General features: G+C 35.9%; 1 protein-coding gene across 2 annotated transcripts in view; it reads left to right on the top strand.

The window, feature by feature from the left end:
• The window catches only part of LOC123517706 (CCR4-NOT transcription complex subunit 3-like), a 59,187-nt gene extending 42,199 nt beyond the window's left edge, over positions 1 to 16,988 (top strand). For both annotated transcript variants that reach the window (XM_045278065.1, XM_045278064.1), the window contains exons 10-13: positions 143 to 227; positions 3,249 to 3,550; positions 11,253 to 11,462; positions 14,569 to 16,988. In XM_045278065.1, the coding sequence (XP_045134000.1) occupies positions 143 to 227; positions 3,249 to 3,550; positions 11,253 to 11,462; positions 14,569 to 14,667 (696 nt within the window). In that variant the 3' untranslated portion in view covers positions 14,668 to 16,988. The remainder of the gene's footprint in view (positions 1 to 142; positions 228 to 3,248; positions 3,551 to 11,252; positions 11,463 to 14,568) is intronic.
• Positions 16,989 to 17,256: the final 268 nt, after the last annotated feature.

Raw genomic sequence — 17,256 nt, 5'->3', positions numbered from 1 at the left:
TGTCACTGACAGTTTGAATTTAATGAACACAGTTGGATCTGTTATTAAGAATAATCTTTTTATTGTCAGAATAACATATAAGATCTTTCTTCTAATTTCTGTTATGTATATTCTATAAATCTTTTTTAACGTTATCTTTCAGAATTCAGCAGAAACTGCAGTATCGTTGAAGGTGATAGCGCAGAAGAAAGTCAATGAAGTCAATTCCACGTCAATACCACCATCAGGTTTGTGGTTGTTTTGTATATCTAATTCCTCAAATGAATATTCAGTATCTCAGCAAGACACATGGTTCCTACATTGTGTATAATCTTATAAACAAGGAGCAGTACTTGAAATATCATTTGGAGTAGTTACATAACCATCAGAGTTACTAGTTTGGAGTTTGGTGAATATGCCAGTACAGTGGGTGCCTCACGATAATGGACACTAAAGGGGTGAGGAGTTGTCTGTTACTGTGAATTGTCCATTACTGAGAGTGGTTTGTCTGCAAGACTGTTAAATACCGCCTTTCCCTTTTTTAGTAATTTATTCTCTTTACCCCTTCCCAGCAGAGGATCTATACATAGACATTTAGAAAATGGAACTTTTGTCGAATCGTCTATATATAGACGCTTGTTCTTATTTTACTGCACGAAGTTGTAGCATGGTTTTTATATAGACAATTCCTTGCAAGTAACAAAATCCATAAAATAAATCATCAATGAATCATTTGGCATTTCAAATACCCAAACATGGCCTCTCAAGGCCAGTCACCAATTGTGCTTTGTTGTTGGTGGATGTGCTATGCACATAAGCTAATACTGGAAATTTTTGCATTTTTCTACTTTTTTATTATTAGCCTCTCATGTCAAGGAGAAAGAACTGTACCACATAACAACAGCACTGCCTAGAAATGAATAGGCACTAAACAAGTATGTGAGAAATATGAAGAAATGTATAAGAAAATTACATCCAGGTCACAAGTCCTGGGTATAACTCCAAACATTCATATAAATATATATTGACATATATTATCACCAATCAAACACAAATAACACATATATAGATTCAATTGTTTGTTCAGTTTTACAGCAGAGTCTATACATAGATGTCAATCTGTAGTGCTGGAAAACTATATATAGACCTATGGATGAAAGTCAGTAGAGTATATATAGACAATTTTTATTTGGTAGTACACTTGTCTGCCCTGCCACTGGGAAGGGGTTAATGATGTAAGAAAAATATTTTGATAGTTTGTTATTATTTAAGAAGTGTATGGTATTAAAAATGTCTTCCCAAAAATAGCTTCCCATTTGGTGTAATGGCTGATAACAGTGTGGTCCAGTGACATCCTTAACAAGCATTTAATGAATACCTGAAATACCCTGCTGAGGTGACAGGAGGGAAGGAAGACTAGGGGTTGTCAGGGTCTGAGTACACTACTTCCACACTATTGCCACCTCTCCATAGATGACAAGCTTCCTTCTTTCTCTAACCAAACTCCACCACCTTACCTTCTGTCTGTCTTTCTCTCCCTCTGATTTTATATAAATAGATGTATTTTTTGAAATTCTAACTTTTGTTCCACATCACCGCTGAGGTAAAAATTTAGGCATGTTCTCTATAGAGAAGTGTTCCCAATCCTAAATGTAGCATCTTAGCAAGGAAGTGCGACCCTGCTGATTGCCAATACCTTGCTGGCTTCCATCTTATGCAGTCTCGCTATATAGTACTGCCCTGCTCTAAGTTTGCCATATGGCCACCCTCATAGCCAATCTAAGACAGTAATCTCCAATGTGAACAAGTACTTCCTGCAAGAAGTACCTGAGAGAGAGAGAGAGAGAGAGATCAGGCAGTTGTGTTGCTGACATTGTTTACTTTCCACCAACCAACTGTGCTAAGTGCACATTTTGTTCATATGTCATGGAGCCCATTTCATACTAAATTACCCTCAGTTAAAAGAAGAAAGGAATGAAATTAAAGACCAGTAAATTAAGAAAAAATCAAGTGAGTGGGAAGTTTGTTTTTGTCATCTGCTGCACTTTCATCAATGTACACTCTCTCTCTCTCTCTCTCTCTCTCTCTCTCTCTCTCTCTCTCTCTCTCTCTCTCTCTCTCTCTCTCTCTCTCTCTCTCTCTCTCTCTCTCTCTCTCTCTCTCTCTCTCTCTCTCTCTCTCTCTCTCTCTCTCTCTCTCTCTCTCTCTCTCTCTCTCTCTCTCTGTGCTGCAGTGTCATTATCCTTGCTTGCCCAACAACATTCAAACAAATGCATAACTAGCAATTCACTTTGGCATGCTGCTAGTCCAACCAGCCTGGGACCCCAATTCACCATGAGTTTCACTTCAGTGATCCCCCCAGGCAAGCATTTGCCATGTTCCACCTTATTACAAGTTTTGTAAATCATAGATGAACAAAATAAGTTACAATGATATCTAACATGCAGGAGTAGATAAACACAGACATTTTTTGGCTTGTTTATTGTGTCATGTGTATTCATCCCTGTTGCCACGCTAGAACTTTGGATTCATAAGGTGGGGGATGGGGAAGAACTGCCATTAAGGTGGTTAAAAAAAAATTAGTAGTATCTGACCAGTCCATTATTTAATGAAATCCGTTACTACGAGGTCTGTTATCGCAAGGCACCACTGTACAGTCAACCCTCGGCTATCGCGACCAGTTATCGTGTTTTATTACTATCACGCACCCATGAAAAGCTGTTAGAATTTCATTATTGCGACCTCAGATGCTTGCTATCTTGTGCCCAGCCATGACATCATGGGATATATGAGCGCTCATTGGCCAAAACTGCCTTCCTGCCAAGATCAATTCGGCTATCGCGTTTTTGGCTATGGTGCTGCTATTTCAGCCCCAATTGGGCGTGATAGCCGAGGGTTAAGTGTATTTTGAATTTTCCCCATTCATTTGAACAAGTTGCTTGAATGCTAGAGCAGTTGTATAGGGAAGAATGTAGTATGCTTTGACTGCCACTGCATGCAAAGATAATCAGACATCCCCCAATCACTTTGCAATGGTGCCATAATTGCAAATATTTAATTGCTGTGTTTTTTTCTTATTAAATTTTCTTTGTTTATTACCCACAATGGTTAGTCATTGTAATATACAGTAGTATTGGGAATAATACTGACTTTCTGGCTTATATAAGTTCTCTGCATCTTTAAATTTGTAGTCATGTGGCTCGAGTGTTAATTTACAGCTTTATACTATAATGTAATTTCAATTTGATTTTTTATTCTTTCACTTACAGTGTTGGATACCAATAATTGTGTTGTGAGTAGCAGCACTACCACCACCACCAACAATACAAATAGCAACAATAATACTACCAGCACCACCTGTTCAACGAAGAACACAGGAACCTCAGAAGCCCATATTCCTCCCCTATTAGGAGTTGCTCCTCTTGGACCAGCACAGCTGACAGTGGAACATGAGTTACAGTTTAAGATGTTACAAGCGGCCTTTTTCCATATGCCTCACCCGTCCGATTCGGAAAGACTGAGATTACACTTGCCGCGCCAACCCTGCCAGACACCTCTATACTACCCACAGGTGAAGTTATGTTGATATCACAAATAAGTACTGGGATTTGTTTGATTATATTCAAATATACATACTGTGTGTATTTACCTAGTTGTAGTTTTACAGGGCCTGGGCTTTACGCTTGTGTGGCCCTGTCTCCATATCTACACTTATCCAATTTTTCTTTAAAACTATGCACATTCGTTGCTGACACCATTTTTTCACTCAAACTGTTCCAAGTCTCAACACATCTTTGCGGGAAACTATATTTTTTAACATCTCTCAGACATCTTCCCTTCCTCAGTTTTTTTACTATGCAATCTTGTGCTTCGAATGTCATATTCTTCTCTCAGGATCAGTTTCTCATTATCCACTTGACCCATTCTGTTAATCAATTTATAAACTTGTATCAGATCCTCTCTCTCCCTTCTCTGTTCCAGGCTTGGTAGATCCATAGCCTTTAGTCTCTCTTCATATGTCATCCTTTCAAATTCTGGAACCATTCTTGTAGCCATTTTTTGTAGTCTCTCCAACTTCCTTATGTGTTTCTTTTTATGTGGGTCCACACAACCCTTGCATATTCCAATCTGGGTCTTATTGTAGTACTTATTGATTTCTTCATCATTTCTTTGTCTATGTAGTGAAATGCTAATCCAATATTCCTTAGCAAATTATGTCTCTGAAAATTCTATCAATATGGCTTACTGTTTGATTGTTTTCTTCCATCGTCACTCCTAAGTTCTTTTCCTTTTTTACTTTCTCTAGTTCTACTTCATCTCCCATCTTATAGATTTCCACTGGTCGTCTTTCACTCTTTCCCATTTCTATGACATGGCTTTTGTCCACATTGAATTCCATCTCCCACTTTTTACTCCATTTCCAGATCTTATTTAGGTCTTCTTGCATTATTTCACAATCCTCTTCTTGCATTGTAATTCTGCACAGTTTCGCATCGTCCACAAACAGATTTATGTAGATGTTCACTTCCTCTGGCATGTTGTTTATGTATATGAGAAAAAGTATTAGTGCCAATACTGACCCTGTGGCATTCCACTTTCTACTGCTTTCCACTTGGACTTCATATCTTGAACTACCATCCTTATTTCTCTCCTCCTCAAATAATTTTCCATCCATCTCAATGTGCTTCCTTTTAAGCCACCCTTCTCCTCTAACTTCCACAGTAATCTTGCATATGGCACTTTATCAAATGCCTTTTCTAAATCCAAATAAATACAATCAACCCATCCCTCTCTCTCTTGTACTCTGTCAATTATTCTAGAGTAGAAACTCAGTAAATTTGTTACACATGACTGACCTTTTCTAAAACCAAATTGGCTATTTGATAATAATTTGTTGTCTTCAAGGAACTCGATCCATTGTTTGTTTATTACTCTTTCACACATCTTACATCTAGTTAGTGATACCGGTCTGTAATTTAAAGGTTCTTCCTTCCTTCCGCTCTTATATATGGGAACCACCTCAGCTCTTTTCCATTCTACTGGTACTGCTCCATTTTCTATTGAGCATTTTATACACACACACACACACACACACACACACACACACACACACACACACACACACACACACACACACACTCCACGCTCCGTGGAGAGCGGACATGCCTCCTTGCTCAGAGTGCCGTCTACCTAACACTCCACACACTAAACAATGTGCTTGGAGTGAGAACCGTCACTAGTACAAAAGGGCAACCAAAGCGAGTGAACGAGTGTACAGAGTGAACGTAGCCTGGTGGCATGTACATAAGAGTGATCGGAGGTGTTGGAACCTCCGCACTCCAAGCAACAGCGGAGAAACCACACAAAGGCCAGCCATAAAAAGCCGCCAACGCATCCCACCACACACACAAAGCTACCAGGCCTGACCGCCAGTGCACACCACCACACACCTACATGCTCCCAGGAAGAGTGAAATGAAATGGATAGACCCGTAAGAAATAAGTTATCAAATTCAGAATATGCCGATGAGGCCCAGGGAGCAAAACCAAAAGTAGCCATTCAAAATATGAGTCCATCTTCAACAGGGGCAACAATGCAAGATAGATTGGTAATGTTAGAGAAGAAATTTGAGGAGTTGGTGAAGGAATTAAAAGTTCAGAGGAGTGAGGAGGAGCAGGATAGAGAATTCCGCAAGGCTTTGAAGGAAAGAGTTAAGAGATTGGAGGAAAATGAAAAACGATTGGTGGATGAGAATGCACACTTGAGAGTGGAGGTTGAAAAATATAAGAGACGGTTGGAGGAGAAAATGGAGAAAGTTGTCAAGGAGAAAGATGACTTTAAGGAAATGATCAGTGAGCAAAGTGAGAGGTTTAAAAGGGAGTGGGAACTGAAGAAAACACAATGGAAGCTGAGATGGTTGGATTACAAGAAATAATTAAAGATCAGTTGAATGAAGACAAAAAAGAAAGGTCTAAGGAACTGGTTAATGTTATGAAGAATAAGGAAACATTGATAAGAGAAATAGCAGAAAAGAAGAAGAGTGTGTTAATATTTTGGATGAAAGAACAAAATATAACATATAAGCCTAAGAGAATTAAAGAAGAATTAAAAACGGTAAGAGATCTGTTTAAAAATCTAAATGATGATGAAAAAAAAGACCTACAAGAAGAAGTGGAAGAGATCCATAGACTGGGTCTGTGTAAGGAGGGAGTAAGGAAACCGATTAAAGTAGTACTGAAGTCACAACAATCTGCGGAGGACATTTTATATAGAACATCAAAATTAAGAGAGATAGAAGGTTGTAAAGAGGTGTACGTAAGAAAAAATAGAAATGAGGAAGAGAGAAGATATAAGGAATTGTTGGAAGAGGCGAGAAGGAAAAATGATGAACGGTCTGAAGAGGAAAAAGAAAAGTTTTTTTGGAGAGAGAGTCAGAAAATGGTATGTGGAAAGAAGGAATGCGGAGGAACCCCTAGAGGGAGCAGTGGGTGGACCGTAATGTATACTAATATAGATGGGATACTGTCAAGTAGATTAGAATTGCAAGACTATGTGATGGTGGAGAAGCCTGATATAGTGTGTTTGACTGAGACAAAATTACATGAAAAAACAAAGGTAAATTTGGATAATAAATATAATATATGGAGAAAGGATAGAGAGGGTAAAGGTGGAGGAGGAGTTATGATTATGACGAAGAAGGAGATAAATGTGGATAAGGTTTGGTATGGGAAGAACAACACAGAAGTGATAAGCATAAAGTTAAAAAGTGATGGAAAAGAATTAATAATCATGGTGACCTATGTACCTCCTAAAACAAATTCTTGGACATTAAGGGAATACGACAATATGATCAAGGATACTTTACAGAGTTTGGAAAGTGTATTAACTGGAAAAAGAAAGGTGATACTAGTAGGAGATTTTAATTGTAAGGAGGTGGATTGGGAAAATCTAGTAAGTGGTGTTGGAGAGGAAGCATGGGGAGAGAGATTTCTTAATCTAATGATGGAAAATATGATGGAACAGAGGGTGAAAGAAAATACTAGATATAGAGGAGATGATGAACCAGCTAGACTGGATTTGGTGTTAACACGAGAAGTGTACCTATGTGGGGATATACAATACATATGTCCATTGGGGAAGAGTGATCATGTGGTTAGGGAAATGCAGATAGCAATTACACAGCGAAGGAGAGATGAGACATACAGGAGTGGTAGATTGAATTATAGAAAGATGGACACAGAAAGTTTGAAAAATTATTTTAGAACATTAGATTGGGAGATGTTACAAATCAGAGAAGTGCAAAAAAAATATGAGATATTTATGAAATATTATAAAGGAGTTATGAAATTTGTACCAAAGTATAAACCGAGAGAGGAAGGAAGAAAGGATTGGTTTAATGCAACTTGTGTTAAGGCTAAGGAAAAGAGAGATGTGGCTTGGAAAAGATAGAAAAAGAGCAGGAATATACTAAATAAGGAGAATTATAGAGTGGCGAGAAATGAGTATGTGAGGGTAAGGAGGGAGGAAGAAAGAAAATTTGAAAAAGATATTGTAGACAAGAGTAAGGAACATCCAAAATTGTTTTACAGGTTCATAAATGGTAAACTTAAAAAGAGAGAGTCCATTGAAAGGTTAAAAGGAGAGCAAGGGATAGTAGATGACCCTAAGAATATTGCAGAATTGCTAAATAATAGGTTTCAACAAGTATTTACTAAAGAAACAATGTTTGTAAAGCCTCAGAATGTAGAAGGAAATGTGCACATGGATGACATTAAGATACCTAAAAGGAGTTATATAAAATGTTGGAGGAACTTAAAGATGATAAAGCGATGGGACCAGATGAAGTTTCAGGCAAATTATTGAAGGAATGTAGAGAAGAATTGATAGATCCATTATATGATATTATAAGGTGCTCATTAGAAACCGGGAAGTACCGGTAGAGTGGAAAAGAGCTGAAGTGGTGCCCATTTATAAGGGAGGCAGTAAGGAAGAGCCTCTTAACTATAGACCTGTGTCTTTAACAAGTGTGGTCGGTAAGATTTGTGAGAGGGTGATAAAGAAATATTGGATACGGTTCCTGGAGGATCATAAGTTATTATCGGATCATCAATTTGGCTTTAGGAAAGGGAGGTCATGTGTAACAAATCTACTGAGCTTTTATTCAAGAGTGGTTGACAAAATACAAGAGAGAGAGGGATGGATGGACTGTGTATATTTGGATTTAAAAAAGCTTTTGACAAGGTACCTCACATGAGACTGCTATGGAAATTAGAGATTTATGGAGGACTGAAGGAAAAGTGTTAAAGTGGATGGAAAACTACTTGAGATGGAGGAGATGAGAACGGTAATAAGGGATGCAAAGTCGGACTGGTTGGTGGTGGAGAGTGGAGTCTCACAAGGTTCAGTGCTGGCACCAATACTTTTCCTTGTCTATATTAATGATATGCCAGAGGGAGTAAACAGTTATATTAATTTGTTTGCAGATGATGCGAAGTTGTGTAGGTGTGTGAAGAGTGAAGAAGATTGTGAAATTTTACAGGCAGATCTGGATAGGTTTTGGGAGTGGAGCAAGAGATGGGAGATGGAATTTAATCTGAGCAAAAGTCATGTAATGGAGATGGGGAAGAGTGGAAGACAGTGAAGGAGTAGTGTTGAAAAAGGTGGAAAAGGAAAAGGATTTGGGAGTGATAATACAAGACCATGGGCAGTTTGAGGCTCATATTGACAAGATGTTTGGAGAAACATATAATTTGATTAGAAATATTGGATTAGCCTTTCATTATATGGATAAAGATATGATGAAGAAATTAATTACTACAGTAATTAGACCAAGATTGGAATATGCTGGGGTGGTTTGGTCCCCTTATAAAAAGAAGCATATAAGGAAGTTGGAGAGATTGCAGAGAATGGCAACAAAAATGGTTCCGGAATTGGCAGAAATGACCTATGAGGAGAGATTAAAAGAATTGAATTTGCTTACCTTGGAACAAAGAAGAGAAAGAGGAGATTTAATACAGGTTTATAAACTGTTGAACGGTTTGGATGAAGTGGATAACGAGCAAATGATGTTGAGAGAGGAAAATTTCAATAGAACTAGGAGATCGCATAGCAAAAAAGATAGCCGAGGGAATATGCTTGAAGGATGTGAAGAAATATAGTTTCCCACAGAGATGTGTGGAGGTGTGGAATAGTTTGAGTGAGGAGGTAGTGTCAGCGAGGAGTGTGCATAGATTTAAAGGAAAGTTGGATGTGTGTAGATATGGAGACGGGGCCACACGAGTATGATACCCAGGCCCTGTAAAATTACAACTAGTGAATACAACTAGGTGAATACACACACACAGCTTATAACAAGTATGAGTTAGTGGTTAACATTTGAGTTTTTCTGATAAAACTTTACTTCCCTCACTAGAATGATTGCCAGACATTCTTGCACTATTTTTCAGTAGTGTTGTGGTATACATTGATGTAGATCCATTGCTATATGCAGAAAATAGCATCACAGAGCAATCTGTTACAAAAGCAGTATAAAGGGGACCTTCTTGTCATTACTTTGCCAGCCAGCTGAATGGTTGCTGGGTAAATGTCACACCAGACTATCCGCTGATTGGCTGCTGGGTGAGCATGGCCCAATGTCACCTCTTTAGCACTCCTCTCTAATCTGCCTCTTTGGATCTGGCTCCCTTATTTTCTTATTAGTCTTAAGTTCACTAGATGATCATTCGCTGTATGATTGCATTTTCAGGAACATAACCCAAACGTATATCAGGGAAAATTTGCATTTGGAGTGGGAGGTGAGGTGGTGAGAAGGACAGAGTGGCTAATGTGGCATGTGGCTTTATATGCTCGCCCTCTTGTTCTCTGCTTCCAATATTTGGTGTGCTTTTGTGAATACCTTGCTCCTTTGTGTGAGATAAGCCTTTCTCTTAGCTATCACAATGAAAGATAACAAAAAAGCTTGAAGTGAGTGAAAGCTAAGTTTATGTACAACTCACACTGAAATCTTCCTCACCAGTCTGTGAGAGAAAACTACCATATTTCACTCTAAAGAAAACTTCCACTTTTTTTTTTTTTTTTTTTTCTCTCTTCTTCTTCTACGGCCATCTTCCACCTACAGTGACCTTGATTCAGTGGCCAAGTGTGAACAGGGAGGGCACTTACCAGTATTTAAACATAGGTGATGGAATATTATGGATGTATTGTGAAGTATCAGGTCTAAGGATGGCAAGAATCTGCATTTTTCAGTATTTTAGGATTTTTATCTCAGTCAGTCCCTTTAATAGTATAGTGAAGCAGTTTCAAACAATCTAATTTATCCTATGTTGCATAGTAAAGTGTGTACCATTAACAAATATACTATTAGAAAAAAATGACTGTCATATGACAATTTGGCTGTTGCAAGCAGATCAAAAAGAACATTTTTTTTCCTCTGGTCAGAGAGGATATTGGTCAAACATGCTGCATGCTGAGTGTCTCACTGCAGCAGGCTGATATCATTAGTAGATTACTTAGACAAGGCCTTATGTTACATGTGTCTCATTGTATGGAAAAAAATACAGAGAATGGAATTCTCAGTCTCATGATCTTTTATGAGATGCAGGAGAAAACCATTCTAACCCAGTCACAAAATGTGCTTCCAGGATATGCTACCACAGATTATCACAGTCTCTCATTAGGCTCTGCATCATTTACTTCTGAATGGGGCATAAATTTTACAAACTTAAGGAATTGAATTAGGTTAGTTTATGTTAGAATTGAATTGGTGTAATTGTTAGTGCATTTGATTTTGATATATGATGTATTCATCAAGCTTTGAAAGAATATATATTGCCTTTTCAAAGATATATTTTAGATCATCATCATAAAAACAGACTTATCCCAGCATTACTGAACTTAATCTCAAGTTCATATGATATAATTGCTATCCCTCAGCCTGATTGAATTATTCAAATTCTAGTGTATTTTGCAAGCTGTATCTCTTAAGAATCAGTCTGTATTAGACATGAACTAAAAGAAAATAGTATGTTTATAAAACAGCGGCAGTTTGCCAAGTCGGTGGCATTGTTGTTTGATGAAAAGTTTGTTTTAGTTCTTATCATGTTAAGAATACTAACAGTATATGAGATTCAATAGAGTATAGTGGTAGATAAATGACATCACATAATCTGCATCTTACATTTATTACAATGAAAATAAACATGATGGCTTTTTATGTGTTGCTTTGAGCTCATATGTAGTAATAGTTGCTCACAATATTTTTTTTTTTCTTTCAGGTCTCACCACCAATGTCAGATACAGTTGACTTCTTCCAGAGGCTATCCACAGAAACTCTATTCTTTATCTTTTACTACATGGAAGGTACCAAAGCCCAGTATCTGGCTGCTAAGGCACTTAAAAAACAATCTTGGAGATTTCATACCAAATATATGATGTGGTTCCAGCGGCATGAAGAACCAAAGGCTATCACAGATGAATATGAACAGGTCAGTAATACTTTTGTTTTTTCTTATATTCAAGATTTTTTTTACATGTTTTTATGATGTATCAAAGTTAGCCATTTCATGATGAAATATCTCAACTGAGACAGGTCAGTAATACTTTTGTTGTTTCTTATATTCAAGATTTTTTTTGACATGTTTTTATGATGTATCAGTTAGCCATTTCATGATGAAATATCTCAACTGAGACAAGTCTCAGTATCTGAGTGAAATTCAAAGTTTGACTTTTTAAGATAATGCTTTTTAAATACATAATACACCTTCATGTAGAGAGACTTGTGGTGATTTTTCAATTGAGTTTTAAAGGGAAAGTGTATGTTACAAGCTGTTATATATGGCACCACTAATTCCTGGTTTCAAGAACTCTATCATACTGGCACAAACTTGGAGATAGTACTTTTTTTTTTTTTTTTTTTTTTTTTTTTTTTTGTGCAGTGGGAATAAAAGTTATTACAAAATTTCCCATATCCTTTGCTTCTTCAAGTAGTATGTATTCAATTATGATACTCTTGATATCAAGACATTTGTCCCTGATTTTTTGGCTAATTCTATTTTAATCTGGCATTCCAAGTGTCCCTTCTTTTAATGTTTTGTTGCCTTTGGCTGGCTTCCCCCTCTTGCATTAAAAAATAAATACGTATGATTTTTTTTTTTTTTTAAGGTAAATGGTATGATAGATATATTTTTTTGGGGGGCATAATATCTTTGAAATTTAAGGTATTTAAACTGAAATGATGTCTAATGTAGAGTCTGAAGATGTTCTTTCATTTGTTCCAGTATTTTTAAAGGAAAGATAGATAAATATTGGGCCTTTTGAATGCATCTCCAGGTTCAGAGTTCTTTATGTGCACTTAACACTGTTATCGCGCCTTCTGCTATCACATTTCATTGCTATCATGCATACTTAGAAAGCTGCACATGTCTATATCGTGCATACTTAGAAAGCTGCACATGTCTATATCGTGCACAAAATTACTGCTATCTTATGCCTGTCATTCAAATATTCCTTGGCTATGAAGTCATGATAGTTGAGATTCTCTATGTACTTTTATTGAGAAATAGTTCTTCACATGTTTCCCCAATCTACCCATCCACCTTAGCTCCTAATCGTCCACAATGAGGTACTGTATTTGACGCCATATAGGACACACCTTTTTCCAGTACTTTTACCTATCCTAATTGCATGCATCATTATTTTATTGCTGGTATTATTATTATTATTATTATTATTATTATTATTATTATTATTAACAGTATTATCACTTTAAAAATGAATTATTGTAAAAATTAAAGCAATCTAACCTGTGAGGTATGTTTACAAATATTAGTTGATCGGTGCTCTGACTCAATGTCATCTAGCAGTTAGGAGTAACAGCAAGTTCATGATTACAACAAAACACATCAAGACCCTCATCGTTATAGCAGCAGGAGGAAAAGATTGAGCAATACAGTATCCTACAAACTACAAGTGCTAGATTATGCCAAGGATCATAGCAATAGAGCAGCAGCAAGGACTTTTAGTCCACTTTTTATGGAAAGAAATTATAAGTGTCTGGCAACAGCAAGACCACTGAAGAGCGCAAGGAAAGATCAATGTTTTCTGCTTGTGTAACGTGCTACTAGATTGCTTTCAACAGTATATGCTTAAACTTACTAAAAACTTTTTATTTCTTGAATTTGACTTGTTGAAATGGGTGTGCATCTTATATACCATTGTGTCCTTTATGGCATTAAATATGCTAAATAAAATGCTTTAAAATGTATGTTGCTATAATGATTCTTGATTAAGATTTTTATACTGTATTATTTCTTCATTTTATACTATTATATGGTATAAAAACTGGGCAAAAAGTGATAAAAAAATGACTGCTTTGAAGTCTTAGTGTCAATTTGAATTATTACCATAGGTTTTTTCACTTTGGCTATTGTGATATTGGCTATCACGCAGTGAAAGATGCACCAGTTAGGCACAATAGCAGAAGGTTGAATGGTACTGTGTGCATTAGTAAAAGGTGTGAAATTTGGAGGTGGAAATGTTTAGCACTCTGTATTACTGAATGCATGTGAGGGTACAAGTTTTGTGCCACAGCATATTCAAATTTTCGTACTTAATTCATGTGTTCATTTTCATTAACTGAATCTGCTTTTAATTAAAGTTTAGTACATAAAATAAGAAGGTAGATAATAAATAGATACATTTCTGAAAGAAAATATGGCAAACTTTGTATAGTTCTTTTATTTTTTTGTCTGCTTAATCTATATAAAAAACTGCATAATCCAAAGTTGTCATCAAAATTTAAAACACGTACAGAAATTTACATGCATGTGTTAAAACAGTGTGCAATACTTAGTATTATCCAATACCTAGGACACACTACATTGTGGACAATATTAAGTATTTACATCTATTAATTTTAGATAGAGTGGAAAGGAAGATCCAGGTGGTATATTAATTACCTCCTAAAGACAAACATGCTCTTTGATAATTGAACTAAAATACTAAAGAGGCATCTTTGAGCTTTGTTGAACATGACCTATGCTTACATGCATGATAATGCTTCATACCACTGGATAAAGGTGATTCTGGTTTATTTGCTAAGTATAAGGACAGTAGTTCTTGAATAGTCCTTGACTTTCAGTATTCACCAGGAATTGTTGAAGCTTTGCTTTTTCAAAAAGACATCATATTTCTCATATTACTGAATTTAAGATAACTTTAGATTTTTTATTCTATTCTATTTTATTTTATTTATTTATTTATTTTTTTTTTTTATTTATTTATTTTTTTTTTATTTATTTATTTTTTTGTCAGCAACTTTTTTTTTTTCTTTCTTCATCTGAGGCAAGACAGGAACCTCATTATTGAAAGATATACATGATTTATATTTATATTATAAAGAGAATGTTGTAATAGGTGTTTCATTGGCAACCTCTTTAGTTTTTTCTTTATTAGCTACATGTACATATGAAATGCAATCATTTGAATTTTTGTTGTTTACTTTATTTCTTTAAATGTTTATTATTATTTTTTTTTTATTAACTTGCACTCACTATAAAAGTAACATGCCATTGATTAATTTTTCCATTGCAGGGCACGTACATCTACTTTGACTATGAAAATTGGGGCCAGAGAAAAAAGGAAAATTTCACTTTTGAATACCGGTTCTTGGAAGACCGGGATCTGAACTAAGATTCTGCCGTTAACCAAGGATCTCATTCACACTTCCCTTAGCACACTTTCCACACTGAGGGCAGTTGTGCTTTTCTGAGTGATAATTATTCATACTGTAAGTGCAAGGAGGGGATGTTGGAGGGGGCTTGGGAAGGACCAAGGCAGGCTGCTAGGGAGAATATTTTTCCTTTCTCAGACCAGACCTCGTCCCAGCTCTACCACTACCCGTGTTGTTCACTGCTTCCCAATAAAGTCAGGTGTCATGGCTGCCACAACCACTGTTATACCATGATATGTGATAGTCTCTTATCTATTCCATTTGTAGTTTTTGTAAATCTTCCCCCTCCCGAATAGAGCATATCTATTTTTACGAGGAGAGTTGTCTCTTGCCCATACCACAGACTTGTGTCTCCACAAGATCTGCAAGCTTGAGTTGAGTACAATTACCTACACACACACCACTCTTTGATCTCGTCTTTCAAACTCTAGGGTTTAGATTTGTAAGTTTTATGCATTGTACATTTTTGCTCAAATATGTGGATGCAGCATTCTGTGCAAGTAGTATTTTGTTGCCAACCAGTATTATCTTCCTGTCAATTTTGTTAATTGTTTCCATAGTTAAACTCACAATCTGAAGAATGCCAAAGATGTGTGATGCATCTACTTGTCAGCCATTAAAAAAAAAAATTATATATATATATATATATATATATATATATATATATATATATATATATATATATATATATATATATATATATATAATTTGTTAAATTTATTCCTCAGTGATGTTCCTTAACAACCAGAAATGTTGGACTAGTTACATAACTGAATCACATGCAGAAATTTTTAAATTGTCATTTTAAGTAATTTCGTATTTATCTTACATTCTACTTAATTTGTGAGATCAGGTATAATTTTAGTTTGGGAAAGTTCAACATTGTTTCTTTTGTACAGATTGATCTTAGCTTTTTGTTTCCAATTTTCTTTGCTAAAACTACCTTTCCTCCTCTGGTGATGAAGTATGTAACAGTACAGCACTGCTATCTGATGAATATGAAGAAGTCTGGTGGCCTAGAATCATAAGTTGTTAGTTGGTCTTTTTAGTTTCATTGTCACTCAGGGTGAAAGAGGTAGACTTCTCCCAAGGATTTATAACAGACTAGATTATATTTCCATAAAATTTCTTGTTGGGGCTCCTGATTTTCTAATGTTTCAGTTCATTATTATTTTTTTTTTTTTTTTTTTTTTTTTTTTTTTTTTTTTTTTCCCCTCTCTTCTTTTCCTTCCCCTCTCGATAGAGCTGTTCAGAGACTGGAAGTGTTTTCTTGTAAAGATAAAATTACTAAGTGATTTAATTTGATGACTATATTTTCTGTTTTTAATGAAAGCAATTTTTGTGGTGGTGTCATCACATTTTAGCAAAACTGTCATGAAAAATCTTGAAATTTTTGTGGAGTTCAGTTTTAACAAATCACAAGATTGCACTTCAGCAAATTCAGTAAACAAATTTCCATGTATCAAATAAATGTGTTATTCTATCATTGTGGTAAGGAAATTATTCTTTACAAATATTAAGAAATAGTGTTGCAATTTTCAATAATTATGACATATGCAAGTAGAGGATTTCTTTGTTGAGAGAGTCAGTCACTTGCTCAAAGCAAAGATGCAGCTGACATACTTATGGAAGCCCCCAGACATCAAAGTGTCCAGCAAAGGAGTAGGATTATGTAGATAGTGTACAGTCGTTGTAGACTTTTTATACAGTGTAAATGATATTTTTATACTGTCCTTGACATCCCTACAGAGGTATGCAGTGTAGATGGGAGGGACAACCTTTCATGGTTGATTTGGAACATCAACTTATTTGTGTAAAGAATCTATTCACCACCTGTAAGTTATAACATCAATGGATATGTGCTTCTCTTGTCAGTTTCAGAAAGCCTAATTTTCCTACACAGTCTACTTGAAAAATTGTGCCTCAATTCATAACTGTTAGAGAGAGATATCCATTGATTTTATTTCTTTCAGATTTTTTGCTTGTTTTTTATTATAATTATAATAATATTTATTTATTCTATTTATTTTCTTTCTAAGGTTGGCATCTCAGTAAGACATTATCAAGTACTAAACCCGATCTATCCAATTAGACTTCTAAACTTCCAAGGTTTAGAGTAGATAATATATTCAGTTTTCTTTCTTTCTTTCCAATCTGTTACTCATGGGATGTGAGAGTGGTTGTGGTGTCATGGAACAATGGGACAAACAACACAGTTTGAGAATAGAGGACAAAGGTGTTTATATAAAAGTGATATAAAATACACTCTATTTCCTGTGGAGTGGAGTATCTTATTTTTTCCCAATATAATTTTATTGATTTCACATGAATGTCTTGTATATCTTCCCTAATTATTTAAGTTTTATTCAACGCACACACACACACACACACACACACACACACACACACACACACACACACACACACACACACACACACACACACACACACACACACACACACACACACACACACACACACACACACACACACACACACACATACACACACACACACACACTCCGCGCTCCATGGAGAGTGGATGTGCC

Source organism: Portunus trituberculatus, chromosome 42, assembly GCF_017591435.1.
Source record: "Portunus trituberculatus isolate SZX2019 chromosome 42, ASM1759143v1, whole genome shotgun sequence".
Lineage (NCBI taxonomy): Eukaryota > Metazoa > Arthropoda > Malacostraca > Decapoda > Portunidae > Portunus > Portunus trituberculatus.
Note: the sequence above shows the minus strand (reverse complement) of the source record. Positions and strands in the feature narration are given on the sequence as shown.